Raw genomic sequence first — 27,899 nt, forward strand, 5'->3', positions numbered from 1 at the left:
TATCCTTACAATGTCTTAATTCAGTGAAAAAAAAATTATTCATTATCAATAAATTAATTAAGAGAAATATTTTCATTAGTTATATTGTCTTTATTTTTCTCAAATGTAAAAAATTTTACATTCAAATTCATCAATTGATTATATTCACTACATTGTCTATTATCTTTTTTGTGCACTATTTTTCTAATTAAATATCAAAGTTATAATACAAAATAATGCTATATATTTATTTACCAAGTATTTTATTAATACCATGAAAAAATTAAAAAAAATATATATATAATTAATAAAGCCAATCATATTAACTACTTGAGAGATTTTGTGACAAAGAGAGTATTCAAATCACACAACAATTTGAAGTGAGAACTACCCTGCAATGTTCTTGTTTGACAATCAGCAGTTAGCGGATTTGACCAACGAATTTATTTAATTATTAACATTGGGTAGAAAAAATGACTGTCAAATTATTAAATCAAATGATGGTTCAAATTGTTCAGGTTTTAATTTTTTTTAAAAATTTTTCTAATTTATCCTTAATTATATGATTATCCATTTAACTTTTCCGTTAAATACCGTTAATTCACCGTTAGTCTAATTCTAATATTAACGTCTAATATAGAATTATAATTACACCATTAATCTAATTCTAATATTAAAGTCTTAATAGAACTTAACCACAAATCCTAATGTCGAAATCTCCTCAAACAATATTAGTATATATTTAATATTTTATGCCCTAATTTTTATTTGTTCTCCCTTATGTCCCGTATTTGGTTTCAACCATAACTATACAATTATTTTATTGACAATTATAATCAATCTTGACTATATTATCTTGCATTTGTAAACTTAGAATTACTTATTTAACCCGCACGGGCTTAGCTCAATGGTTTAGTGGGCAGTATTTGGGAGAAAAGACCAAGGTTTGAACCTCGGCGGCGGCAGTGCGGGAATTATGTCCAAAGTGGGCAGATTCCTTGTTCGCACCGGCATTTGGTCCTGTCTGCTGAACCATTGAGTCACCGTGATTTACAACTTCCTACAATGCTCTGTCGGGTCAGAGTGTGGGGGGCCCTTGGGGTAGGGGACTTAGGGAGAAGAATTACCTATTTAAATACGCAAATTCAACATTCAATTATCTATGCATGAACAATTTCAATATAATCTTGCCTTAATATACTTTAAAGTACTTATTTAAAAAAAAACATTGGGCATTATCTCAATCGCGCAATGCGCGTAAAAAACTAGTCTTATAATAAGTCTTATTATTTTTCTAAATTAAATAACTAAATTCATGATTTTATAAGAATTGGGAGCACTATAAATCGAGTATATAGGTACAGAACAGGGGTAAGAAAATAATAACTTTATTATCAGGGGCGCTAGACCCAAAATAGTATTGGGTATATAGATACAGAATGGAGAGTAAAAAATAGTAACTTTATTACCCGGGGTGCTAGGTCCAAAATAGTACGTATAAAGTCCGAGGTATAGGCCCATACTGACAGCCCAATTACAAATATCCAAATACAAATATCACCACCAATTTTTCTTGTAGCCCAAATACAAAGATCACTAGACCAGGGTATTACCCAGACAGCTGGCGGTCCAATTATTACAAAGATCGCGGCAAAAGAAATGAGTTATAGCTAACTGTACGATATTAACTACTCTTTCATATCCATTCTCCATGTGTCCCATTCATGCCGGAAGGGTCGATTACCAACCTCGGCCCCTATCATACCGCTATTAACTCCTCCACACCATACCACACCATACCGCATAGCACGGTGCCGTTCTATGCCATGTAATTTAATGAATTGAAAATAAAACTTTAATGAATTGACATTGAAATTTTGGTGAATAATTTTATATTTAAATATGAACGAAAATAGAACTATTAAATTAACTTTTGAATTGTATTCTTTCTTTGTTAAATTTTTATGCATTCTATTTGGACAAAAAAATTTAATTACATTTTTATTTTTGTTCTGGATCTTCTAGATAAAAACAATGAAGGTCCAAATTATAGATAAAAGATAAGGTGAACACTTTTAAACAAGAGTTGGTGTGGCTTGGTGGGTTTAGCTTTGTTTGTTATGTTAGAGGTCTTAGGTTTTATCTTTCCGGGTGGCATCCTTAACCTATACAATCATTGTCTTGGTTCTTAGAGACAACACGGAAGTAAACTGGTTATATCCTAGATATTGTGCTTAAATACATAAGTGTTAGTGTGGTTTGGTGGGCTTAACTTAATTTGTTATGTTAGAAGTCTCGGGTTCTATTCTTCTTAGGGGCATCTTTAACTTATTTTATAAAATCGTTGTCTTGATTTTCACAGACAACACAGAAGCAACACAGTTATATACCAGATGTTGCACTTTAGTATATAAGAGTTTGTGTTGCTTAGTTGGTTAAACCTTATTTGTTATGTTTGAGGTCATAGGTTTGACTCTGGTTGTTAACATCTTTGTTTTTATTTTATACAACTGTTGTCTTTTATAAAATAACGATGCGCAAAGACAACGGTTTTTTATTCAAATACGCTTAAAGACAACATACCAAAGACAACGGTTAAATAAACCGTTGTCTTAAACAAATAAAGAACGCGCAACGACAACAGTTATATTAAACCATTGTCGTTGTAGTATTGTTTATTCAAGTGCTATTAAAGACAACACATAAATGACAACGGTTAAATAAAACCGTTGTCTTTTAAAAAATAATAATGCGCAAAGACAACGGTTTTAAAAAACCGTTGTCTTTGTAGTGTTGTGTATTCTAGTGTGCTTAAAGACAACACACCAACGACAACGGTTAAATAAAACCATTGTCTTTTTTTTAAAAAAAAAAGAGCGCACAAAGACAACGGTTTTAAACAACCGTTGTCTTTCTAGTGTTGTGTATTCCAGTGCGCTTATAGACAACACACCAACGACAACGGTTAAAAAAACCGTTGTCTTTTTTTTTTTTTTAAATGCACATAGACAACGGTTTTAAAAAACCGTTGTCGTTGTGGTGTTGTCTTTTCATAAAATGCACAAAGACAACACACTTATAACAACGGTTAAGTAAAAACCGTTGTCTTTGATAAAAGTGTTGCATCAAAGACAACGGTTTTGGACCAAACTGTTGTCTTTTATACAAAAGACAACACTTCTCTTAAAAACTGTTGTCTTTCTAGTGTTGTCTATGTGCATTTTTCTTGTAGTGTTGTAATATAATGCCACTGGTTGTTCTTCTTTTGATCTCATATTATAAGATATTAGGGTCCTAACTAATAGTTTTCGTTAAATTAACTTTATGTTCACTAAACGGTCTGCGAATAGAACGACTCGGATAGAGAAGTTGTATTCATTGCTGACCGTACGAAATTGAGGAATTACCTTCCTCCTTCCATTGCGGATGCTATTTACTATGATTTGAATTAATAAAAGTTTGTTTTATCCAAAAAAAAAAAGAAAAAAAAAAAAGAAAAGTGATAAGTGTCAACTCCTCTACGGTGTCTTTGGTAATGTGTTCGTATTGCACTCAACAAATTGCATGACACATCTCAAGAGACACAAATTCTTGAACGACACAAGTGATCATTGGTAGGTGTCTTTAGCGAAGGATATTAGATCTTCAGTGAACATTACATGTGTAGTTAATGTAGTATTTGTAAATGCTTAGAGCAACCCATATAGTGCATTTTTTTTAATGTTTTTTTTTTTTCCGCTTTTTGGCTTAGGTAGAAGAAAGAAGCGAGAGGAAAATTTTACTCTTGTAAATATAAGTTTTTTTTTTTTTTTTTTGAACCCACTATCACAAATAAAATAAAGGATTTTCGTTGTAGATGCCCATAAAAAGTTTTTTTTTTTTTTTTTTTTTTTTTTTGCTTTTCGTTTTTGCATTTTTTTTTCCCCCACACCTCTATCCTATATGACACCTTACAAATTGTAAAATAATTTACGCGGATACGAGTTTTTTTTTCTTTTCCCCACACCTCTATCCTATATGACACCTTACAAATTGTAAAATAATTTACACAGATAAGTATACTCTTACTCCTCTTAGACTAACATTATTTGAAGGTTAAACATTAATGGCTAAAGATCATTTGTATTAATTAACCTAACTTGTTAAAAATCATAGAGAAACACATTCTCATTTTTATCAACAGTTTATAACTTCTCACAATTATCAATCATCTTTATGAGAAAAGTTTAAGTGCACGATTTGAAGATTTATGTTAGACCAACTCTAATAAAATTTATAAAACTTTTCGTTGTAAATATTGTTGGTTCTTCATTGTAAAGTGATATTATAATTGGAATAAATAGTAAATTATCATATTCTTAAACAAATTGTTTAAAGAGTTAATAATTAATTTGGTCCCTCAATTATTTTTCAACTGTCAATGTAATTTATAGTTTTCAATTTTAACTAAATTAATCTTCAAATTATTTAAAATTTCGTCAATTAAATTCTTTTAGAGACCAAAATGATAATTTTCACATTTTTAAAATTTCATCAATTTAATTCCTAGAAGAGTTTAATTGATACTCCGTACTATTTTAAACAATTTTATAATCAAATTGATTGAAATTGAAAACTAAAGACTATATTAACAATTAATAAATAATTGAGGGACCAAAATATTGATTTTTCTCTGCATAAATATGATGCAAATGGATAAAACTACAGCTGAAATGACATAGAAGCCCCTACAGGTAAATAAAGATTCAAAGGTTGGGTCTGAGATAGTGAGATTACGTGTCCTGCTATTTCTCTGCGCCGTGAAGATGAAGGTTCATCTAAGAGCTCCATCCACTCTGCGCTGCTGCTTCTACCCATTTCCACGATTTCACAATAATCACATTAATTATCTCCGTAATTACAATTATGCAGCCCTCAACTACCTTCCTCCTCCCAGACCCTTCGTCCCGCTCATCTCTCCTCGTCTGCCTCCTCTCACCATGGCTGCTTCTACTAATATTCCAACTCAGGTTTCTCTATGTATTATATGTTCGCTATTAATCAAAATTAGCTTCATAATCATTAACTAATCATATCGTTTTTCAATTTTAAATCTAGAGTGTGAGTGATGCTGGCGATGAGGTGAATGTTTTCCAGTTAATTCAAGTTCATCAGGTATGGATTTAATCTATGCTATTTTTTTAGTGATTAGTTTGATCAGGAATTTCGTGTATTCATATATACATCGCCACGCCGGGGAAAATTTTAATTAGGATTTGTTGAATTGATTACGATTTTATATGGCAGGAAAAAGCTGCAAGGCTGCCTCCTATAGAGGAAGTTAGGACTGTTCTCGGTTACAGTCTGCGTGGAGTGCTCTCCACTTTCTCCCAGGTCGTCCTCTTCTGTTGCAACTCTTATGCATTTAGTCAGTTGTATGATTCCCTATTAATGCAATTCAGGGGAAAAAAAATAATCAATGATGAAGTGTTATATGTGGTTAAGCTGTGTCTAGTTAGAATAATGGTTTTAGGTTTATCCGTGTTGTCTGAATGAATAGAATCAATGAAATGTTATCAGAGCTTGACACCCTATCAGTGTTGTGGTTTTGCGTGATGGTCAGCTATTGATCATTTTCTACCATGTCTAGTGAAGGGAGACAAGTTTTTGCTCAATTCAGACAAAGCTTGGGATGCATATAATATGTAGACCATGCAATGCAATAGGCAAATCTCATTCTTTCTCTTGTTGCATCATGCATGTGTTGTTTACATGAACTAAAGGATGATAGAAGAGAGTCAGAGATGTATGGAGTGGCTACTGCTCTCATGTATGGCTAAAAGTGTTTGAGAATATGAATGATCACTTTGCACATCTAATTTAACTTTCAGAATTGTATGATTGCTTTTCCCGCTACACAGTGCGTATCTGCTATTGAAAATAGTACTTTAAGCACTTAAATTGATAAGAATGCCATAGTCATGCATAATTTATTTTTCCCACCATTTCTTCACAACTGCATTTATGCTTACATATTTACTCACTGCAATGTGTTTATTATTAGCAGAAACATGAAGGATATCCATCAGGTTCCATGGTTGATTTTGCATGTGATGCCTACGGATCTCCAATATTAGCAACCAGCAGCTTGGCAGTTCATTCAAAGGTTTGATTTAATCAATATTTAGTTCTCACTTTTCAAGAATGCGAGATGACAGTTTCTGAAAAAAATTCTTGTTCTGCTAATGTACAGTCATCATACCTTACAAATTTACTGGGCTTATATATTCAAATAGGCCATGTTTGAAGATTACCGCTGTTTGGAGTGTTTGAGTTGCTTACATGATATAGGTGTTGATTGTGTTAAATATAGCTTTACTTGTACTTAATGCTGACTGGCTGGCTGTTGCCAATATTGGAGTCTTTTTGGAATTCTTTTTATTTCCTTTCTGGAATATATTTTCATTAAAAAAAAAAAAAAGAATTTTAATCTGAATCCTATTTCAGGATCTCTTAGCTAATCCCAAATGCTCATTGCTTGTGGCAAAAGATCCTGAGGATAGGACTGATTTAGTCATAATTGTGCATGGTGATGCTGTTCCTGTAAGTTGTCACTTTTATCAGGTTTCTATTCATTCTTTCTATGGGACCCTTAGCCTGTTCCACATATTATAATGCTATGCTCTAAGATGTAGGTGTCTGAGACAGATAAAGATGCTGTTCGTGCTGCATACTTGGCCAGGCATCCTGACGCATTTTGGGTAAGTTTTTATTGTTTACTTGTGAATAGTATTATGGTCTTATAATCAACATCTCTTCTTGTTTCATTTGATGTTTTTCTTTTGTGAAGGTTGACTTTGGAGATTTCCAGTTCCTTAGAATTGAACCCAAGGTTGTGCGATATTTATCAGGTGTTGCAACGGCTTTATTGGGATCAGGAGGTTTGTAGTTTTTTTTTTTTTTAATTAAATAACCCTCTTATGACTTACTATCCCCCTTTTTCTTTACCTTTGCCATTTCTTATTTTCTTATCTCTTTTTGATGACATAATCTTTGTTATGTAATGGCTGAACAGACTCCTGCTTTCCCCTTCACCCTAGAAGATGAGGAATAACCAATAAAGTTTAATCTACTTAAGTAGAATCTCAACTGAGTGTGTTCTCCTTTACTCTGTGCATCTGCATTTACTAACTAGAGAAATACATTTACTTGTACCTTTGTAAAACGTAGAATGGAGACTGGAAAACAGATAATTGAAGTAAACGCATGCCAATCTTATTGCATATTTCTTTCTCTTTGCTTTCTTTCAGAGTTCAGCAAAGAGGAATTCAGAGCTGCAAAAATAGATCCAATATACCAATTCTCTAAGCCAATCTCGGTATTACCTCTTAATGATTGTTTCTATAATGTAGATCAGTGTTACATTAAATTTAATGCAATCTATCTAATTGCGCTCCCATAATTTGTCAGTCCCACATGAATGAAGACCACACAGAAGATACCAAACTAATTGTGCAGCACTCAACATCTGTTCCAGTAAGTTTGGTATTTAGCTTCTCATAGAACTTGCTATTTGGTACATGATTACAATTGTCTAATAGTAGTTGTGGAACTTAGATAATTTACCTGGTAAAGACGTGGATAATATTCATAACAACAAAAGCAAATGCTTTCTAGTGGCATCATATAATGTTAATAAGTCTCAAATATATGTTCTGAAGTGACAGCTTTCTGATGCTTGGATCAAATAGTGGTTAATAATTGAGATGCTAGTCAGTCTTAATGTGATTTTGTTTTTTGTGTTTTCATCTGTAAGAGAAAAGGAGACATTGACACATAGTATGAGACCAGATGTAGCATGTGTCTTCATCCTTTTCTTTTCCCTGAGTATTGCCCGCATCTGATAGTATTCTTTTTAGTTGAAACACTGCCCACAGTACCAGCTGCCCAGCTGGTTCTAAAGTTATACCGAATATATTATGAAAATGTTCTGTACATCTAAAGTAAAAACTTACTTTGTTGCCCAGGTGGAGTTTGCTTACATACTGGATGTGGACAGTCTTGGATTTAATGTTAAGGTGTTGTGATTTACCATCTTCCTGTATATACATTGGTGATCTGTTGTGTTCCTGTTATGTTGACTTTGTTAACTTGGGGCTTTTTGAACTTTGAGATTCTATTGGTTTTCCTACTTTACGTAGTTCAGTTGTAGGGATCAGTTATTATATTTCTTTCCTCAGAATTAGAAGTTTATAGATGCTTAAGCTCTGTGTGTGTGTGTATTTATTTATTTTCAGGCTGGGTATCAAGGGAGCACTTTCAAGCTCCGGGTTCCTTTTCCTAGACAAGCAGTAGATAGAAAGTAAGATGACATGTCCATTCCAGTTGCCTCTCATTTGCTTTGCTTTCTTTTATCTTTCTATTGCATAATGTAAACGGCATGTCTGATGGTCATGCACTGGTTTTTACACTTCCCGCAAATAATACGCATCCCTTTGCAAATGGTGATTTTTATGGACATTGTTATAGACATTGAGAAGTGTTGGCCTTGCTCCTATGCTTGGCTCCCATGACTAATATCCGTTTGCACCACACCTATTTTGCAGGGATGTAAAGATGCTGATTGTCGAAATGCTTCAGGCTGCAAGGACTTAAGGTGTTCGAATGTTTGATTCAACACATCAGCATTTCTGTCTTCCAGTTTACAACATCTGATATATGATAGTAAAATATGGTGTATTACTCCTTTATTGACATTTGTAATCCTATCTTGTGTTTATTGAACTGATACAGAATTGCACAAAGCTTGTAAAAGATTTTCTCAGAATAGGAATGGAAAATTTGCAGAATGAGTGGATGGAGTTTTAGGTGCTCATTATGTAATTCTTTTTGGTTCAAAAATAGAACATCACAGAACACCATTAGAAGAAGGAGAAGAATGTTTAGAAAAAATACTGGAAGGAGAAGAATGTTTAAAAAAAAATTAGATGTTCAAGAATTAGAATAAGTTATAAGCTCTAAAATAAGTTCTATCAAATCAAGCCTTTTATCCTTACAATTCTCATTTTGAAAAGCATACTCCATTGTCATATTAACATATTTATAAGGGAAAATGACACTTTTTACCCCTGAGTTATATACTTATAGCACTTTTTCCCCCTCAATTATTTAGGTAAGCACATTAGTCCCCTCAATTATTCTAAAAGTGGTGCTTTTTCCCCATGATATATTAAATTGACATTTATACCCTTAAAGTAAACAGTTTATTTATTTTACTTCTCCAACAAATTATTGCGTATATGTAGGGATGACCACGATTCGATTTGAATTGAACCGGATACTAAAGCAATCGAATTAATAGTTTCCGATTTTGATTCAGATCTAGAACCCAATATTTAAATGTCAATTTATTAAAATTATGTATCAAAAAAATTGAATCTTGAACCGTGAACCCGCGGTTCCGGATCCGATTCGCAATTTTGAAGCGTCTTTATTTTAAAATTTTATTTTTTATTTTAAAATAGTCTAAATTCAACAATAAATGTATTTTATTTTTTCAGTTCGGAATATAAACCGTCCGTTCCGGTTCATGATTTTAATAAACTCTAAATATCGGATTTCGATTCTAAATTGTAATTGGAATATTTCGGTTTGGTTGCTATAGTGTTTGTTTGGTTTGAACCAAATTATGGTCATAATTTGTTGAAAAAAAATAAAAGAAATATTTATTTTAAGGGTAAATATGTCCATTTAACATTTCAGGGGGGAAAATAGCCACTTCAATAATTCAGGGAGAAAAAATGCTATAAGTATATAACTCAGGGGGGAAAAGTGTCATTTTCCCTATTTATAATTCACTAATATTTTCTTTACATTCTTACCATTCTAATTCATTTTCAAACTATAATAAAAGGTACTCAAATAGTATTTGCAAATACTATTTAAAGTTAAAAAAAAAAAAAAATTACATAGATTATCACGTGAAATCAGGATTTAATGATTATTACTTGTTGGGGAGATTCATCATTCATTATTATCAGGATTTAATGATTATTACTTGTTGGGGAGATTCATCATTCATTATTTCATGGATATCATCGTTAACTTATTTAATTGTAGTATTTTATTAGAAGCAATGACTCCGTATAATTAGGGAGGAAATAGAAATTTTTTGAAACAGCTTACAGTTATATATACTATATTGATTGATTTGATTTTAATTCTAATGTAATGAAAATTGTTATATATATATATATATATATATATATATATATATATATATATATATATATATATATATATATATATATATATATAGTATAATTGATAATTGATAATTGATATTGAAGGTTTTAAAAATATCTTTAATAACATTATTTTTTAATCAAAAGCATATATAAACATGGTTCAAACTTTAGTTAAACCTTTTGGATTAATAACTAGATTTTGGACTGTGTATCAAAATTTGTAGTTCAAATTAAAATCTTTTAGGAGGCTTAGTCTACATTCAGTCACTTTGTTTTTTTTTTTTTTTTTTTTTTTTTTTTTTTTTTTTTTTTTTTTTTTTTACTTTTTTTAAATTAAAGTCAAAAGTAAATATTTAACTAAGACACCTTCAAGGATTCAATAGTGATGCTTTTTGTTCAAGATATTTTTATTTATTATTTTTTTTGGCCAACTAAGACTTTAAAAAGAAAACCGGGCATCCTCGGAAAAAAGGTTATTATGCACCCCAAAAAGAAAGAAAAATTAATAGTTGTCAAAGTGTGTTGGCGACTTGGCGATCACTCTCAACTCTCAAGTGTCTAACAAGCATGTGAAGAGCATATGTCCGCTTGACACATACGTACCTTCAACATGTTGAGAAAGAAGATGTAGAAGAAGTTTTTATTACTTGCTTGTCTCAATGAGGAGACAATAGATAAATATATATACAGACTAAGAGACACAATCCTAATAGACACAACCCTACACAACTTCAACAGCTATATTTCTACAGACACAACTTTTGTGTTTCAACACTCCCCCTCAAGCTGGAGCATGTATATCATATGCACCAAGCTTGTTACAAATGTATTCAATCCTATGACTTCTTAAAGCTTTAGTAAATATATCAGCTAATTGATTATTTGAGCCTATAAAAGATGTAGTAATATCTCCAGAAGTAACTTTGTCTCGAACAAAATGGCAATCAATTTCAATGTGTTTCGTCCTTTCATGAAAAACTGGATTTGATGCAATATGCAAAGCTGCTTGGTTATCACAAATGAGCTTCATGGACTCCTTTGTACAAATCTGCAGTTCGGTAAGGAGGTTTTTCAACCACACAAGTTCACATGTTCCAACGGCCATAGATCGATATTCGGCTTCTGCACTTGATCGAGCAACAACATTTTGCTTTTTACTTTTCCAAGAGATTAAGTTGCCACCAAGAAAGATACAATATCCAGATGTTGATTTTCTATCCCATGCACCTGCCCAATCTGCATCTGTGTACCCAATAATTTCAAGGTTTCCATGGTCTTTGTATAACAAACCAGTGCCTGGAGATTTTTTAATATATCGTAAAATCCGAATGGCAGCTTCCCAATGACTTTCACGTGGAGATGCCAAGAACTGACTAACAACACTTACCGCAAAAGAGATATCAGGTCGAGTTACAGTTAAATAAAGTAATCTTCCAACCAATCGTCTATATTTTCCCGGATCTTGGATAAGCTCCCCCTGGTCTGGTAGGAGTTTGCTATTTGGATCCATAGGAGTGTCAAGAGGTTTGCAATTCATCATACCTGTGTCTTCTAGTATATCCAATGCATACTTTCTTTGTGATATGCAAATTCCTTGCTTGGATTGTGCTACTTCAATTCCCAAAAAGTATTTTAACTTCCCCAGATCTTTTGTTTCAAAATGTTGGAATAGATGTTGTTTCAACAATTGTATTCCTTCAACATCATCTCCTGTAATGACAATATCATCAACATATACAACAAGATAAATGCTCTTACCATGTTGATGTCTATAAAAGACGGAATAGTCAACTTTGCTTCGATTTAAACCAAAATTTTGCACTACTATGCTGAACCGTCCAAACCAGGCACGAGGAGATTGTTTTAGACCATAAAGAGAACGTTTGAGCTTACAAACCAAGTTACTCTCCCCCTGAGCAACAAACCCAGGAGGTTGCTCCATGTAGACTTCTTCCTCTAAATCTCCATGCAGAAAGGCATTTTTAATATCTAACTGATGCAAGGGCCAATGATGAACGGCAGCCATAGAAAGAAAGATTCTGACCGAAGCAATTTTAGCTACTGGTGAAAAGGTGTCAGTGTAATCAATCCCAAAAACCTGTGTATATCCTTTAGCTACTAGTTGAGCTTTAAGTCTATCAACTTGTCCATTGGGCCCAACTTTCACAGTATAGATCCATCGGCAACCAACAGTTGTTTTACCTTCGGGTAATGAAACTAACTCCCAAGTTCCCGATGAATGAAGAGCAGCCATTTCATCAATCATAGCCTGACGCCAACCAGGGTGGGAAAGGGCTTCTTTAACAGATTTAGGGGCAGAAACAGAAGATAAACATGTGATAAAAGCATTATATGAAGGTGAGAGATTATCATATGAAATAAAGTTGTATATGGGAAAGGGATTTCGTGATGACCTGTTACCTACACGACTTGCAATAGGAGAGCTTGTTGCCGGAACCGGGTTCGAGGGCATAGATAGCTCGAGAGATGATTCAGTTGGGATTTCATCGATTTGAACTGTCGCGGGTGGTCGAGAGCGGCGATGATAAGTGTAAGGAAAGGGGGTAACACCGTTGTTTTGTAAAGGAGGTTCAGTAGGTGAGGGACTAGGATTTCTAGGTGATGACGGATCTTGAGGTAAATGTACCTCGGTCCCTCCTTGAAAAGTAGGAACAGGAAGAACATCAGGAAAATGAGAGATGGAGGTCGGTAAACTAGACGAAAAGAAAGGTGTTGATTCAAAGAAAGTAACATCAGAAGATACATAAAATCGATGCTTATCAGGAGAATAACATCTGAAACCCTTTTGCAACCTAGAGTACCCAACAAACATGCATTTTAAGGATTTTGGAGAAAATTTATCACGCCCTGGGGTAGTGTCCCGGACAAAACAGGTGCACCCAAAATTTTTTAAAGGAAGAGTATGAAGAGGCTTATCGGGAAATAAAATATTATAAGGTATCTTACCATGTAAAACAGATGAAGGCATACGATTTATTAAATAACAGGAATGAAGGATAGCATCTGCCCAGAATTCTGGAGGGACTTTATAGTGGAGAATCATGGTGCGGGCTGTTTCAACGAGATGCCGGTTTTTACGTTCAGATACCCCATTTTGTTGTGGAGTGTCGGGACAAGATGACTCATGGAGGATGCCCGCTGAATCAAGAAAGTTAGATAAAGGAGTTGTAAAGTATTCTCCAGCATTATCACTTCGTAAAGTTTTAATAGACACCCCAAACTGATTTTTTATCTCATTGACAAATTTTTGAAGAACATTAAGTACTTCAGAACGGTTTTGCATTAAAAAGACCCATGTACAACGAGAAAAATCATCAGTGAAGGTAACAAAATATTTAAAACCAAGAATTGAATTATAACGAAAAGGTCCCCAAACATCAGTATGAACTAAGGAAAAAGGGAAAGCAGCTCTTTTATTAACACGATTAGGAAACGATGTTCTAGAATGTTTGCCAAGCTGACAGGCTTCACACTCTAGGGTAGATAAGTGAGACAAACTAGGGACAAGTCGCCGTAATTTTTTAAGGCTAGGATGTCCTAGTCGGTCATGGGCAAGGGAAGGAGGAATGGTAGCAGTGCAAACTGTAGAAGGGTTTGGGGTAGATAATCGATAAAGTCCTTCTGATTCATACCCCGAGCCAATCATCTTCCCCGAACGACGGTCCTGCATAATGACAGAATCAGAAGAAAAAGTGACCGTACAGTCCAAAGATTTTGTAAGTTGATGAACAGAAATTAAATTGAAAGGACAGTTAGGTATATAAAGAATTGAAGAGAGAGGCAAAGTAGGAAGGGGGGAAGCCTTTCCAATTGCAGTAGCCGTACTCTTGGACCCATTACCGAAAACAATAGATGGAAGGGACTTAGACTTGGTGAAATGAGAAAATAAAGATGAGTTACCAGAGATATGCTCAGAGGCACCTGAATCGATAACCCATGGTCCGCTCAGGCCAGATTGTGATACAAGGGCAGTATGAGTTCCATCAGTGTAGGCTGCAGGAGTTAAACCAGAAGCTTTGGGAGTGGCTTTAAATCGAACAAACTCTTCATACTCAGCAGCAGAAATGGTTCGAGAATTTGGTTCCCCAGGTTGAGATTGAGCAACACTTGCTTGCGTACGTACCGGTCTCCCATGAAGTTTCCAACACTGATCTCGTGTGTGCCCAGTTCTATTACAATAATCACACACTCTAGTGTTTTTCTGTCCACCACGATTGTTAGTTCGTCCACGACCACCTTGTGTGACTAGAGCAGATTGTTCGGTAGTGGATGTGTGAGTACCCGGAATGGAGGTGACATGCAAGAGCCGTTTGAACAACTCGGTGGTCCCCGGGACAATGTTGCTTCCAAGAACTTGATTCCGGATGCTTTCAAATTCTGGACCTAATTTGGTTAAGAGAAGTATGACAAAGAATTTCTCTCGTTGGGTAAGTTGCTCTGCGAGTGTACCACCAATAGGCATGAGTGTACCAAACTCAGCAATCAAACTTTGGGCTTTGCCAAGAAAAGTTTCCATATCAATACCATCTTTCTTCAAGTTAACCAAATTGTCAACAACATTATAGAATTGAGAGACATCATTAGTGTACAGAGATTGAGCTTGACTCCACACCCCGACACATGTCTTAAAGGGCCGGAATAAAGGCAACAATTGTGGAGAAAGAGACTGCCAAAGGAGACTACACAGTTGAGCATCTAACCTTTGCCAAACTGTCTTTTCTTTTTCCGGTATCATATCCACTTCTTTTTGCAAGTGGTCAACAACACCTTGGCCCATAAACCATAATTCTACGGCATCCGACCAAGAGTGGTAATTTTGAGAACCACATAATCTTTCAGAAGTGATTACCGGGTTTCCAGACAGATTAGGCACATAAACAGAGCTCGAAGAAGTAGATAAATTATTGGCAGGAGAAATAGTACCCGAATTATCAGAATTTCCGTCGGAAGACATCGTGACCAAAAATAAATCTGATTGCACGGAAGGAAAGGAGGAGAGCCGACGATACGATCTGGAAAATCTCGCCGGAAAAGGCCGCCGGAGATGGCCTCACGCGCCGGCGCGTGGTGTCGGAGCGCCGGCGACGCGGTGGCGCGTGGAGGAGATTCCGGCGACCGGAATTGATGGGTAATGGTCGCCGGAGGATGGGTAAGGCGGCTGTAGTACTAATTTGATAAAATATCTCACCAATAGCAAGTAATTTGAAAAATTAATTTCGAATGAACAGTAAATGTACTGTTCACCGGAAAAAAATTTCAAATTTTGACTTTTGGCTCTTGATACCATGTTGAGAAAGAAGATGTAGAAGAAGTTTTTATTACTTGCTTGTCTCAATGAGGAGACAATAGATAAATATATATACAAACTAAGAGACACAACCCTACACAACTTCAACAGCTATATTTCTACAGACACAACTTTTGTGTTTCAACACAACAGTTCGATCACATTTTTCTTTTATTTTTTAAACTAAAAATTCAAATTCAAAATAATATAAAAGCACACACATTCTCTCTCTTTTATCACCTCCCCTTCTTTTTCTCTCCTAATCAAAAAAATTAATGAAAAAACGTTCATTAAACAATAGATTGATGATTAACGTTGATAAAAATAAAGGTTGGAGTAGCAGCATAAATAATTGTATTGGAATAATAGGAAAAAAAAAAAAAAAAAAGGCATGTTACCGTTGGCGACAGCTGTAACGCAAGCGGGACACCCTGTCAGGATTCAACGAACGGTGAGTTGGGGCATCTAAATCAATGGAGATGATAAAGCAAAAGACGAATGTCTTGTGTAACGGCCTTCTCATTTCTCGGACCGCACTTCCCGTTATACCCCTCACACTCCCTATATAACCCTCCTCTCTCATCATCTCCTTCACCATTCCATTCTTCCTCCATTCCTTCTGTGAAAGAAATTCTCTATTTCTTCACAGATTTTGACTCATCCATCATTCTATTCTACTCTGTATTATCTACACACACAAAAAAAAAAACAAACAAAAATGGAGGCAATGAACGCTAAAGTTTTCTTCGCTGCTCTCATCATGGCTCTCGTGGCGCTCTCCGCCGTCCAAAGCGCAGCCGCGGCTGATCCTCCTGCAGCGGCACCCGGCCCTTCCTCCGATGCCGTCGCTTTTGTTCCCGCCGCTTTGGCCTCCGTCGTTGCTCTGGCATTTGGATTCCTCGTCTAAATCGGTGAAGCTATGAAGTACACCGTCTATTTGGTGTTCAAAACGCTCAATTTATTACGAACAGGCCATGGCTCTGGAGATTAGTCCTTTCAGATTTCTGAAAGGAAATATATATGAGAGCTTCGTTTTCTGTTTTGGTTTTCGAGATGAATTCTTTGATATTGTTGAATAATTTGGGGATTGTACCTTGGACATATTCGTGATATTTATTATAATATAATTGATTTTTATATCTGCTTTGTTCCCATATCATAAAATTGTTTTCACAAGATTCGTTCTAATAGTTATATTGATTCATGTTTGAATGAACCGAATCGCCCCTGAATACCTCGATTGCGCATTATTGCAGAGCTGCCATTAGGTTTAGACAGGGGCTTTCACAAAGAGATGAAATGGATTTTTGTTTTATATTTTTTTTCTAGAATTAGTTTGAGGCCATGGAAATTCCTTCTTTTATTTGCAGTTCCAACATACGATAGTGTGTGCTTTTTTTTTTTTTTTTTTTGAAAATCATGATATACTTGTTTGCACTGACATTGCTAAAGTGGTCTCAACTGGTTGATCATTTCATTGTAAAAGAGGGTAAATATGAATTTCTTTACCTTTTTTGGTCAGTCTTCTTCTTTCCCTTTCAAGTTTCATGCTTACCAGTAGTAGTAGTGATAATAATATATTATCCTTACAAGATTATGATTAGCTAATACTGTTGACCTTTTCAACTAATATCAATATCAAAAATATTAAATTATATCATATGCTCTTTGGATAAAGACTTTGAAGGATTGTTGTCTTGACAACTAACTATTGAAAAGTACTTTCACTATTCAATTTCTGCAAAATATAAAGGATATTTACATTCCAGGTAGAAGCAGTTTTTAAAATATTTCTCTACATATTTACATTGGGGGATCTTATGAAACACTGAGATAGCATAATTGGAAAATAAGGATTCACAAGACCTGATGACAGTGAAAAGTTCTTTTTTCCCTTAATTTGCTTCATCCAACTTGGGTGCAGGGTGAACTGCTTTCTTGATTCTCTTAAACAAACAAAAAAAAACATGTAAAAAGAGTGGTGTTAGATAAAGCATATGAACTTGTTTCAATTTAAAAAGCATCATTCTTTTACTTTGTTTTATCCAAAACAAATTAAAAGAACCAACTAAGCTTGTTTGATTCTCTGCTGATCAGATATGAAGATGGGGAATAGAAGGGTAGAATCAGGTTCTCATATATCATATCATAGCATGATATTATGATTCTTTGCTGAAAATATGACTTTTTTGTTTGTTTGTTTGGTTTTGAATGAAATTTGATGGAAAATATTTACTAACCTTGTTATCAGTGCAGATCTGGAAACAGAGTTTGTGATTCTGGTGCCTGTGCTTCTGGGTATTTCCAATGAAAATTATGCAGAGAGTGGCAGCAGCAGCTGCAGCTACCCCAAAGGAACAAATAGCTCCAATTCCATTGAAGCTCCACCTCCATATATTGACTCCTCCATTCTGTTGAACACCACCATCCATCTGATCACCTTCCATGGCCTTCCTTCTGTAAGCTTCTCCTACCTCCACCTTAGGCACAAAGGACTTGCTGTTGGATCTTGGTGACTCCATTTTCGCGGTGCCCGAAAACTCAGCCTCCTTCATCTTCTTGAAGAAAACCTGAGAAACTTCTTGCTCTGCCTGATCAAATACCACTGGGGACTCAACACCATGATCATCATCAACTGGTAACAGTTCATGTTGAGATTGGGTGGACTGGTTGATGTTGATGGAGTCAGTGTAACATTCTCTGGAGAAGATTTTCTTGCCTCCTCCTCCATCAACATCATGGATTTCAAGGAATCCATAGTCTGGTAAGATTTCCCAACCTTCAAGATCCATTAATGGAGAAACTGTAAAACTCTCAGCAGGCAGGGAGGCAGGGGAAATGAATCTTTGGTTAGTTTGTGTTGAATTATTGGAGCTGAAGAAGGTGGTGGCTTTCAAGTTCAATTTCAGAGAAGTGTACCCCAGTGTCTGTCTTGCTCTTTGGGACAGTGAAGTTGAGAGTTGTGAGATTATCCACCTCCAAAGATGACAAGGCAAGGGTGCTCAGGGTCCCACGTTAGGGAAACCAGATATTTCTTAAAATTTTTTAAATCGAAATAAGGAATTTGTATTTAGATTACTTTGGTGTCACCTAGATAAAGAGGAACAAAACAAGAATAAGAGAGATTTTTTTAATGATATGACATAATTAAATATTTGGTCTTAAATAATTATTAAATATTTATGCTTATTCCGAAGGCAACCCCACCTATCTAATTTAGGCAAAAATTTGTGAATTACGCTTTCTTAACTTGTTAAAAATTGAGTTAACTTCATTTTTTGTCTTAAATTTATAAGTGATAGTCCACTTTCAGTCTTTTTTTTTTTATCAAAATATGTCTTTTTGATCTTAATATTATTGTGGCATGATCAATTTTGGTCCACTATAAAAAAAATTATTGAAATTGCATTAAATACAAGAGCATTTTGCTCTTCAATTATGATTTTTTTTTAAAAAAATAAACATAAATTATGTAACTTGTCAATGAACTTTGTATTAAAAAGATCAAAATATTCCACTGTTGCAAAAATAAAAAGATCAAAATATTCCACTGTTGCAAAAATCGCGCCAGGCGCCGATTAATCGGCGCCTAGGCACTAGGCGGCCACCTAAGCGCCCTAGGCGCCTGATTAATCGCTAGCGCTGATTAACCGCTTTAGGCGCCCGCCTAGGCGCTCTAGGCGCCCTAGGCGCCTGCCTAGAGGGCGCCTAGCGATTTTTGCAACTTTGAAATATTCTTTTACTTAACAAAATTTCAAAGGATTTTGTTGATAGAGAATCAAAATTGGTCATGTCACAATAATATTAGAGGACCAAAAGGGGGTGTTTTGATTATAAAAAAAAAAAAAAAAAAAAAAAAAAAAAAGACTAAAAGCGGAATCTATAAATCTAGGACTAAAAGTGGAATTAACTCTTAAAATTTTATAGTTTAATGACATATGTCTGAGTTAATTCCAGCAATAGTCCTTTGACTATTGCGATTTTCCAAAATTGGTCCTTGTCTTTTAATTTGGACAGAATAAACCCTTGACTATTAAATTTTTTCCAGCGTTGGTCCTTCCGTCAACCTCCAGTTAGTTAGGTGTTAGTGTAGGGGGTTAAAATTGTCATTTCATTGGCTTCTTTCTTCTTCCTCATTTCCATAACGTCCACTACCGGCGAAATGTGCAGAAAATTAAAGAAGAAGAACTGTGAGTGTCAAAATGGAAAACATAGCAATGCAACATGGCGAAAGAATACTACACTCTCAATGATTGTCCTGGTTTACGCCTCCTCTCTCCGCCTTTCATCCACCAAAGCCCACGGCTGCGCAGCTTTCACACTCATCACCTCTGCTCAAATATCTTCTCTCTCGCCAGAAACAATATGGAGACTGTCATTTCACTCTCCATCTTCACCCACTTCCTTTTCTCATATCTCCTTCTATTGTCTCCGACCACGTCCCTCCATTTCTCTACCTTCCAACCTCCCACCACCGTTACCGTTCTCCGCCTAATTTCTTCTCTTTCCGTGCCAAAACTTCCTACACTCAAACATAAACCGCTCATTTCCGCCCTTTCCAAGCCAATTTCGAAAGGCCCATCACTTGTCACGTGTTTCTCATCCTCAGGGGATAACATCTCCACCGCCACCAAGCCAAAGCGGGAGCCGCAAAGCGCAAAGATTATTCATTTGATTATTTCTGTTCCTGTTGGGCTTCTGGTTCTATTTGTCGTCCCAAAACCTGCCGAAGTTTCTGCTCAGGCGTGGCAATTACTTGCCATCTTCCCCTCCACCATTGCCGGTCGGGGATGGGAAGGCCATAGTGATAGAGCATTGCAAGCAGTGCAACTCGTTCAAGACTCGGGCTTTGACGGTGAAGGAGGGGTTGGAGAAAGGCGTCGCCGGCGTGAAGGTGGTGGTCAACCCGGAAAAGCCCCGACGGGGATGCTTCGAGATTCTTGGAGAGAATGGGGAGAAGTTCATCAGCCTTCTGGATATGAAGAGACCATTTGCACCCATAAAGGCCCTCGACATGGATAAGGTTGTCTCCAACATCGTTGAGAAAATCAAATGATTAAATCACCCCCCCCCCCCCCCCCTCTCACTCTCTCTGCTTCTGCAGATTTGGGGTTTCCTTATTATCAGTTTCAGACTTTTTTCAGTTTTTATTTTTTGGAAATCTTTTGTAGTTAAATTCCTAATTTCAAGGTGTTCTTGGCAGGTTTTGGAGAGTGAAGTGGCAGTCTCCATATTGTTTTTGGCGAGAGAGGAGATATTTGAGCAAAGGTGATGAGTGTGAAAACGATGCAGCACTGGGCTTTGGTGGATGAAAAACGGAGAGAGGAGGCGTAAACCAAGACAATTGTAGTATTTTGTCGCCATGTTGCATTGCTTTGTTTTCCATTTTGATACTCACATTCGTTTTTCTTTAATTTTCTGCATCTTCGCCGGTAGTGGAAGTTAAGGAAATGAGAAAGAAGAAAGAAGCTAATGAAATGACCATTTTAACCCCTATACTAACACCTAACTAACTGAAAGTTGACGGAAGGACTAATGTTGGAACAAATTTAATAGTCAAAGGTCTATTCTGTCCAAATTAAAAGACAAGAACTAATTTTGGAAAATCGCAATAGTCGGAGAACCATTGCTGGAATTAACTCCATATGTCTTAACCATATAAGTTTAAAATTTTAATTCTCATTCTTTTTAGATTTATTATTATTAAATATAAAAAATAAAAAATAAAAAATAAAAACTCCCTTATATAAGATTGTGATTTGACAACATCATTTTCCTGCTAGCGCAAATGGTAAAAAGAAATACCACTGTAAAAAGAAAAAGAACAAATAGTGCAGATTTCTTGTGGAAGTCTGTTTGGACTTTGTAGTGACATTTTTTGATACACAAAATGTGAAAAGATGACAGTGAAACGGCCAACGATATCATCGGAATTTGGCAAATACATTGTTAAATATGTACACGCAATATACAATTTAATTTATAAAATAGTTATTTTTTTTTCACTTCTAAGTTTTACCACAAAATGTTGGATAAAATTCATTTACAAAAGTGTCTGCTATTCTTTTTATGAGTAATTTGTAAATGATAAATCATATTTTATAGAGTAAACTTTTATTACATATTTTAATATAAAAAAAAAAATTAAACGCCAATAAAAAGTGAAAATAAAATAAAAAATAAGAATAAGTATTAAGGGTGCCTGTAGTTCAAACATTAAAATCGAAATGATAATGAGAATTAAATATTTGGAAATGATAATGAAAATTAAATACTTAGTAATGATAATATGTTTATGTGAAGTTGAGGACTAATATGGGCTGCATATTAAGAGTGATTTGCGCTCGAAAAAACTACCTGTGTGTGTTAAAATTATGTATTTAATACATGGACAATGAATTTTTATTTTTATTTTTTTCATTTTTCATTTATTTTTATTTCATTGTTTAAAAGTAAGAGAGAGTGTGTGTGTTAAATTCTATATTTAATACATGGATAATGAATTTTTATTTTTTCATCTTTTCCCCCTTATTTTTGATTTCATTGTTCAAAAGTAAAAGAGTAAAAAGTAATGGATTTCGAAATTATTAAATGATTTAAAACTTTTTATAGTAAAATAACAAAAATAGACAGACAAGCATGCTAATGAATATCAAAGATCATAGTAGGGTGCAAAAGTCCTCAACCAAACATCATCTAACTAATTTCGGCCCTGTAACATAATTAACTTATTAGCCAATTTTGACTTGTTTAACCACTATTAGATATTTGACTTGGTTAAACAGTCAATATAAGTTTTTGATTAATTAACCTTTTATAATAGCTTATTGCTCCAAAACGCTAAAATTAAAAAAAAAAAAAAAAAAATTATTCAAAGCAACTTTTTGAAAAAGTCATTTTGCATGTTATCAGCTATAAGCTAACAACTAATTTACCAAACATCTTTCTACAATTAGTTAATGCTATCAACTAGTCAAACTCACTAACCCAATAGCTAAGAAGTATTTACCAAAAAAAAAAAAAATCCCTTGAGCTTTTACAAACATAGTAACGAAGTATTTAAAAATGAACAATCATATTATTTAGTAGCATTTATATTATTAGTGAAAAACTTAATAAAATGTTTTAAAATTAAAAGACAGAATGACAACCAACATAAAACAGAACAGAAAAATAGTATGTAGGGGTAATGACCAAAAAAATAAAAAGATCCCAACTTGTTTTTATTAGAGGAAGAAAAAATGTGATGACTTTATATATAAATCAATCGAAGCATGTCACAAAGAGAATAAAAAAAAAGTGAAAATAAAAAATTACCCCCACAGAATATCTCAAATATTTTTTTTGTCAAAAAATAAAATAAAATTCAAAGGCCGCAATGTAAGATGCCTAAGCTGTAGCATGTTAAAACTACTAATAACATGATGTGCATAGATTATGTTTCAGAAGTCTAAATTTTTTCTGTAAATTTACAAACATTAGGATTAGGATTACTTCATTGAATTGCTAGTACAAGCTGGATTTGCAAAGTATACACAACAGGCTTGTCATTTCCTCATCTGCCAATCTAACTGGCAACCATATGATTTGGTTCTATATGTAATCTACAGGATGTATGAGTCTAACCATTTAGATGATTCTTCAAGGCTGTCCTGTATGCTTTTATACCATACCCAACAGTTATTTGATAAAAGAGCTAACCTCTGATCAACAAGGGAGAGAAGCTTGTATCCGGGAATAGGTAATCACCTGGACAGCATGACTGACTTGACGCATGGAGACTCGATTTTCTCTTACTTTGATTGGGTGTGGAATTGATTCTAGCGCATCGTGAAGTTCAGAAACACTGTTGTGTCACCCATTGTCGTCCTATTTGATCTGATTGCACAGTCGTATTTATCTGGAAGTTGATGATTCACCCAGGGAGACAGAAGGAAAAGACGATGCCCAGAGTCGAGCATTTGTTGCGCTGTGGTGGAAGTTCCTATTTTTGCACAATCTTAGCCTAGTCCAAATCATCTTCACATTGAGCATATGAAGAATTCGCCCCACAATTTGGCTATTCTCACCGATAATTCCCAAGTTTAAATGAGGTTCAAACCTCACACACAGAGCTTTGACCTGATGCCAGACTCTCAGGCATACAAAAAGAACTGCCCGTAAGCAGAGGAATGCCATAGCAAATACCAAGTAAGGATCTTGTACTAACTTATCATTCAGTGATGACCAGATATTTGGTCCCATGGTGGGATTCCCATTATTTCTCGAGCTGCCAGATCGATTCATGCCAATAAAGTGAACTGGCTCATGCCCTGCTTTCAAGAGAATAAGTTCAGTATGAGCCATGAGGTCACGGTTAATTAAGTTTTAGTAGAAGCAATAGTCTGGCTTGGTTTTTCAGCATAGACCAACTGCAGCCTCTTCGATATCAGGAAAGCAGAACAAGATTAAAACAATGAATGATGCATTAGTGTTCTACATGCATATACATTTAATAAGGAGAAGCAGCATTTACCAGTGGTTTTCCTGTAGAACTTTATGAGAGGGGTCAAATCTTTAGAACCATGAAATCGCACCCTTAATGTTTGGTTCACCATTAGTATTGCTGGAAAGCTATGAATGCCATATCTTGAAAACAATCTGTTAATCCACGATAAGTAGTTCTTCAGTATTTTAGACAAACTTGCCAAACATAGAACACAATTGCAAATAGTGTTTAAGCCATTGACATCTGCTGATTTGATTTTTTTTATTAATTCCTTTTCAGGAATATAGTCATCAATGTCTCACCTAGGCATTGCTGAAGACTGTTCAACTGCCACATGTTCAATTTGAGGATACATGTACTTCAGGTCTTCAAATACAGAAAGGAAACTTTTTGAGAATGGGCACCAGGAAGCATAAAACAAGACTGAAGTGTACACATCCTGATCTTTGGATGCCAACAACCTTTCAATGAATTCCCCAGTGACCTGAAACTCAGAGAGAAATGAAAAGGATTTCAAATCATCAGAACAACAACATAATAATAACCCCAGCCAAAGTGACAAGAGATTCACGCTTGTAACCACAAGGTCACGAGTTCGAATCCTTGCCCCCTTGGTTTGAGCCGGTCAACTATGGGTAACCTAGGCTGGTTTACTTCCTTGTGATCTTTTGCCAGCTAGAGTCACAAGGCGGGGTTTACTCACACTCGAAAAGGTTGTGGGGTTTCCCTCGTCATCCAAAAAAAAAAAAAAAAAACAATGAAAACAATAATACACACCATGGTAAAAGTTCTCAACTGCAGCAAAATCAAAGTAACCATTATACATACCAAACACATAGCATTTACAATGAATTGGAAGGAAGAAACATAGTCCCTTGGTAACAAAAAATGGAGAATAAGGTGACATCTTTGCCTAAATTAATTATCACTCCTATTAATAGTAGTAGTTTGTTTCTTTTCTACCTTAAACATTCTTTTATGGTTCATTAGCAGTACTTTTTTTTTCTGTATACATATGCTTGTAGCCTTTGGCCTAAACATCCACCAAGTGATCCAACTTTCAATAAGCTTTTATTCTCTTTCTCTATACTTTGCCTATTTCTGGCAAGAATAAGGCCCATACTGCCCTTGGCCTTTTTGTAGGAACCAATCATCTCTGACTCAATTTGAGAAGATAAAAAATTTATAAAGTATGGGAAAGATTTTTTTTTTTTAAGAGCAAGTATAAAAAGAAGGCTAAGGTCATGTGACTTGTCTGTAGGGAGTTCCTAAAACTTCAAGACAAACAAAAGTAGTCAATTTTGATGTTGAAGAATAACTGAGCAGCCAGACTGCTGGAGACCTAAAAACAAGGCAAAAAGGCTGCATACCATCAAAGAGCTATAGCCAACTAAGCATAATTCTTTTCGAAATAATTCCACTTTTTGTTCCTCGACTACAAGTACAATCCAGCTTGTGATCCTTGTGGATAGAAATGGTTCCCAACTATAGAAAATGTTAGTCAACCGTAAGGTCAATTCCTATTACGAGTAGTTTTTTTCTTTTCTACCTTAAAACATTCTCTCTCTCTCTCTCTCTCTCTCTCTCTCTACACACACACACACACACACATATATATATATACATATGCTTATACCCATTGCCCTAAACATTAGTTTTTGCTCTCTCTATTCTTTGCCTATTTCTGGCAAGAATAGGCCCATACTAATATTGGTTTTTTTTTTTTTTTTTTTGCCTTGGAAGGACCAAACCCTTCCACCTGTGGTAGGAACCAATCATCATTTGTCTCAAATTGAGAAGATAACAATTTATGAAGTATGAGAAAGATATATATATATATATATATATATATATATATATATATATATATATATATATATATATATATATATATATATATGTCATGTGACTTGTCTGTTGGAAGCTCCTAAAACTTAAAGACAAACAAAACTAGTCAATTTTGATTTTGAAGAAGCACTGAGCAGCCAGACTACTACAGACCTCAAAAACAAGGAAAAAGGCTACATATCATCAAAGAGCTATAGAGCTATAGCCAACTAAGCATAATTCTTTTCGAAATAATTCCAATTTTTGTTCCTCAACTACAAGTAAAATTCAACTTCTGGTCCCTGTGGATAGAAATGGTTCCCAACTGTTGATTGTTGAAACTTGAAAATGTTAGTCAACCATAAGGTCGATTCCTATTACTAGAATATTAGTAGTAGTTTGTCTCTTTTCTACCTTAAACATTCTTCTTCTTCTTCTTCTTCTTCTCTCTCTCTCTCTCTCCATATGCTTGTAGCCTTTGGCCTAAACATTAGTTTTTGCTCTCTCTATTCGTTGCCTATTTCTGGCAAGAATAGGCCCATACTGATATTGGCAATTTTTTTTCCTTGGAAGGATCACACCCTTCCACCTATATTAGGAACCAATAATCATCTGTCTCAAATTGAGAAGATAAAAATTATAATGGGAAAGATATTTAAAAAAAAAAAAAAAAAACAAGTATTAGAAGAAGGCTAAGGTCATGTGACTTGTCTGTTGGAAGCTCCTAAAACTTCAAGACAAACAAAACTAGTCAATTTTGATTTTGAAGAACTGAGCAGCCAGACTGCTAGAGACCTCAAAAAACAAGCCAAAAGGGCTACATATCACCAAAGAGCTATAGCCAACTAAGCATAATTCTTTTCAAAATAATCCCACTTTTTGTTCCTCAACTGCAAGTAAAATTCAACTTCTGATCCTTGTGGATAGAAATGGTTCCCAGGTATTGAAAATGTAAGTCAACCGCAAGGTAGATTCTACATACCAGCTACATTGTTCCTTTAAATTCAATAATGGTGCCAACATGACCAAAATAAATTAAGCACAAAAATTTCAAACCTTCTAGAATAATGTGACATCTTTGGTCTAAACTAATTTTGCTTCATATTTGACTCTGTAATGGATGACTAGATAGGATATGCATAAGCCTAATAATAAAATACTAACCATTAATCAATCAATATCTACCCACCCCCACTCACACCACTAGCTAAACAAGCCAAATTAGGCATTATGAATTCTAAATACCAATAACAAAGTTCAGGATCTGTAGTCGGTAAATCTGTATTTCATCTAAAAATTGGTTATACCTGCAACTCAAGAAAAGTATCTAAAAATAACAAATAAAAGTCCTACTGAATTACTGCAATATTCCAAAATTCTATTTCACTCGCTACAAGCTATAACAAAATTGAAATAAAGACGTGCACCAATGCATTCAAATGTATCATAAAAGTCCTAAAAACATAGAATTCCCATAAATTTGTGAGCAAAATATTATTATGAATATAAAATTTTACCGCACAAGAAAGAAAAAAAAAAAAAAAAAAAAGGAATAAATTAAAAGAATTACGCAGAAATTTACCTCAAGAGGCGGGTGGAGAGAAACCGAGAGAGGGCATTGAGAACGGAGATGATTCAGAAACGCAGGCCTCGACTGAAACCGACACATAGGCGGCGGCGACGGCGACGGAGATGGGGAAGATGATGCTAGGGTCTGAATCGAAGAAACGATACCGACGCAGAGCAAAAACAGTCGCATTATGGTGGAAGACGACGCCATTGGGGAGGGGAGATCAGAAATCTCAGAAGAAAATTGAGAAATTGCGGAGCTATCAGATTCCTAGTTTGCTCCCTATAATAAAATGTATCCGCCCGCGTATGCGAATCGATGATTGTTTAATTAATAGTAATAATGGTGTTGACCGGCTGGCTTAGAAGTTAGAAGGGTATTGGGTTTCCGGTCAACGCTGGAGGTGGTTGATCATAATTTAGGCTGAAAATGAAAATACATAATAAATAGCATTATCTATTTTTATATCTTCGTGGTGATAAGAAAGCCCACCCTTCCACA

At 35.0% G+C, this 27,899-nt stretch overlaps 3 protein-coding genes across 3 annotated transcripts; 1 reads left to right on the plus strand and 2 right to left on the minus strand.

Annotated features, from left to right (window-relative positions):
- The first annotated feature begins 4,738 nt into the window (after nucleotides 1-4,738).
- On the plus strand, nucleotides 4,739-8,831 carry LOC109150572. The gene is made up of 12 exons (XM_019298516.1): nucleotides 4,739-4,988; nucleotides 5,077-5,133; nucleotides 5,266-5,352; nucleotides 6,026-6,124; nucleotides 6,466-6,561; nucleotides 6,654-6,719; nucleotides 6,809-6,899; nucleotides 7,269-7,336; nucleotides 7,429-7,494; nucleotides 7,986-8,036; nucleotides 8,256-8,320; nucleotides 8,565-8,831. The coding sequence occupies exons 1-12, from the start codon at nucleotides 4,785-4,787 to the stop codon at nucleotides 8,611-8,613; spliced, it is 999 nt and encodes a 332-aa protein (XP_019154061.1). The 5' UTR covers nucleotides 4,739-4,784; the 3' UTR covers nucleotides 8,614-8,831.
- An 8,387-nt stretch (nucleotides 8,832-17,218) lies between these two features.
- On the minus strand, nucleotides 17,219-18,649 carry LOC109150580. The gene is made up of 2 exons (XM_019298528.1): nucleotides 17,754-18,649; nucleotides 17,219-17,459 (listed from the first exon to the last, which is right to left on the minus strand). Exons 1-2 carry the CDS (start codon nucleotides 18,303-18,305, stop codon nucleotides 17,409-17,411), a joined length of 603 nt encoding a protein of 200 aa, XP_019154073.1. The 5' UTR covers nucleotides 18,306-18,649; the 3' UTR covers nucleotides 17,219-17,408.
- A 4,202-nt stretch (nucleotides 18,650-22,851) lies between these two features.
- On the minus strand, nucleotides 22,852-27,798 carry LOC109150588 (5'-adenylylsulfate reductase-like 5). Its single transcript, XM_019298541.1, has 4 exons — nucleotides 27,411-27,798; nucleotides 24,304-24,485; nucleotides 24,029-24,153; nucleotides 22,852-23,825 (listed from the first exon to the last, which is right to left on the minus strand). The coding sequence occupies exons 1-4, from the start codon at nucleotides 27,606-27,608 to the stop codon at nucleotides 23,410-23,412; spliced, it is 921 nt and encodes a 306-aa protein (XP_019154086.1). The 5' UTR covers nucleotides 27,609-27,798; the 3' UTR covers nucleotides 22,852-23,409.
- Between the last annotated feature and the right edge of the window lie 101 nt (nucleotides 27,799-27,899).

The sequence above is a fragment of the Ipomoea nil genome, unplaced genomic scaffold (genome assembly GCF_001879475.1).
Source record: "Ipomoea nil cultivar Tokyo-kokei standard unplaced genomic scaffold, Asagao_1.1 scaffold0268, whole genome shotgun sequence".
Classification (NCBI taxonomy): domain Eukaryota; kingdom Viridiplantae; phylum Streptophyta; class Magnoliopsida; order Solanales; family Convolvulaceae; genus Ipomoea; species Ipomoea nil.

Coding starts and splice junctions, on each gene's coding strand:
- LOC109150572 (XM_019298516.1), top strand. CDS start 4,785: ATGAAGGTTCATCTAAGAGCTCCATCCACTCTGCGCTGCTGCTTCTAC. Junction 6,900..7,268: donor GGCTTTATTGGGATCAGGAG/GTTTGTAGTTTT, acceptor GCTTTCTTTCAG/AGTTCAGCAAAGAGGAATTC. Junction 8,321..8,564: donor AGACAAGCAGTAGATAGAAA/GTAAGATGACAT, acceptor CCTATTTTGCAG/GGATGTAAAGATGCTGATTG.
- LOC109150580 (XM_019298528.1), bottom strand. CDS start 18,305: ATGGATCTTGAAGGTTGGGAAATCTTACCAGACTATGGATTCCTTGAA. Junction 17,460..17,753: donor AGATCTGCACTGATAACAAG/GTTAGTAAATAT, acceptor TGTTTGTTTAAG/AGAATCAAGAAAGCAGTTCA.
- LOC109150588 (XM_019298541.1), bottom strand. CDS start 27,608: ATGGCGTCGTCTTCCACCATAATGCGACTGTTTTTGCTCTGCGTCGGT. Junction 24,154..24,303: donor CAGTCTTCAGCAATGCCTAG/GTGAGACATTGA, acceptor GTGGATTAACAG/ATTGTTTTCAAGATATGGCA. Junction 23,826..24,028: donor GTTCTACAGGAAAACCACTG/GTAAATGCTGCT, acceptor TCTTGAAAGCAG/GGCATGAGCCAGTTCACTTT.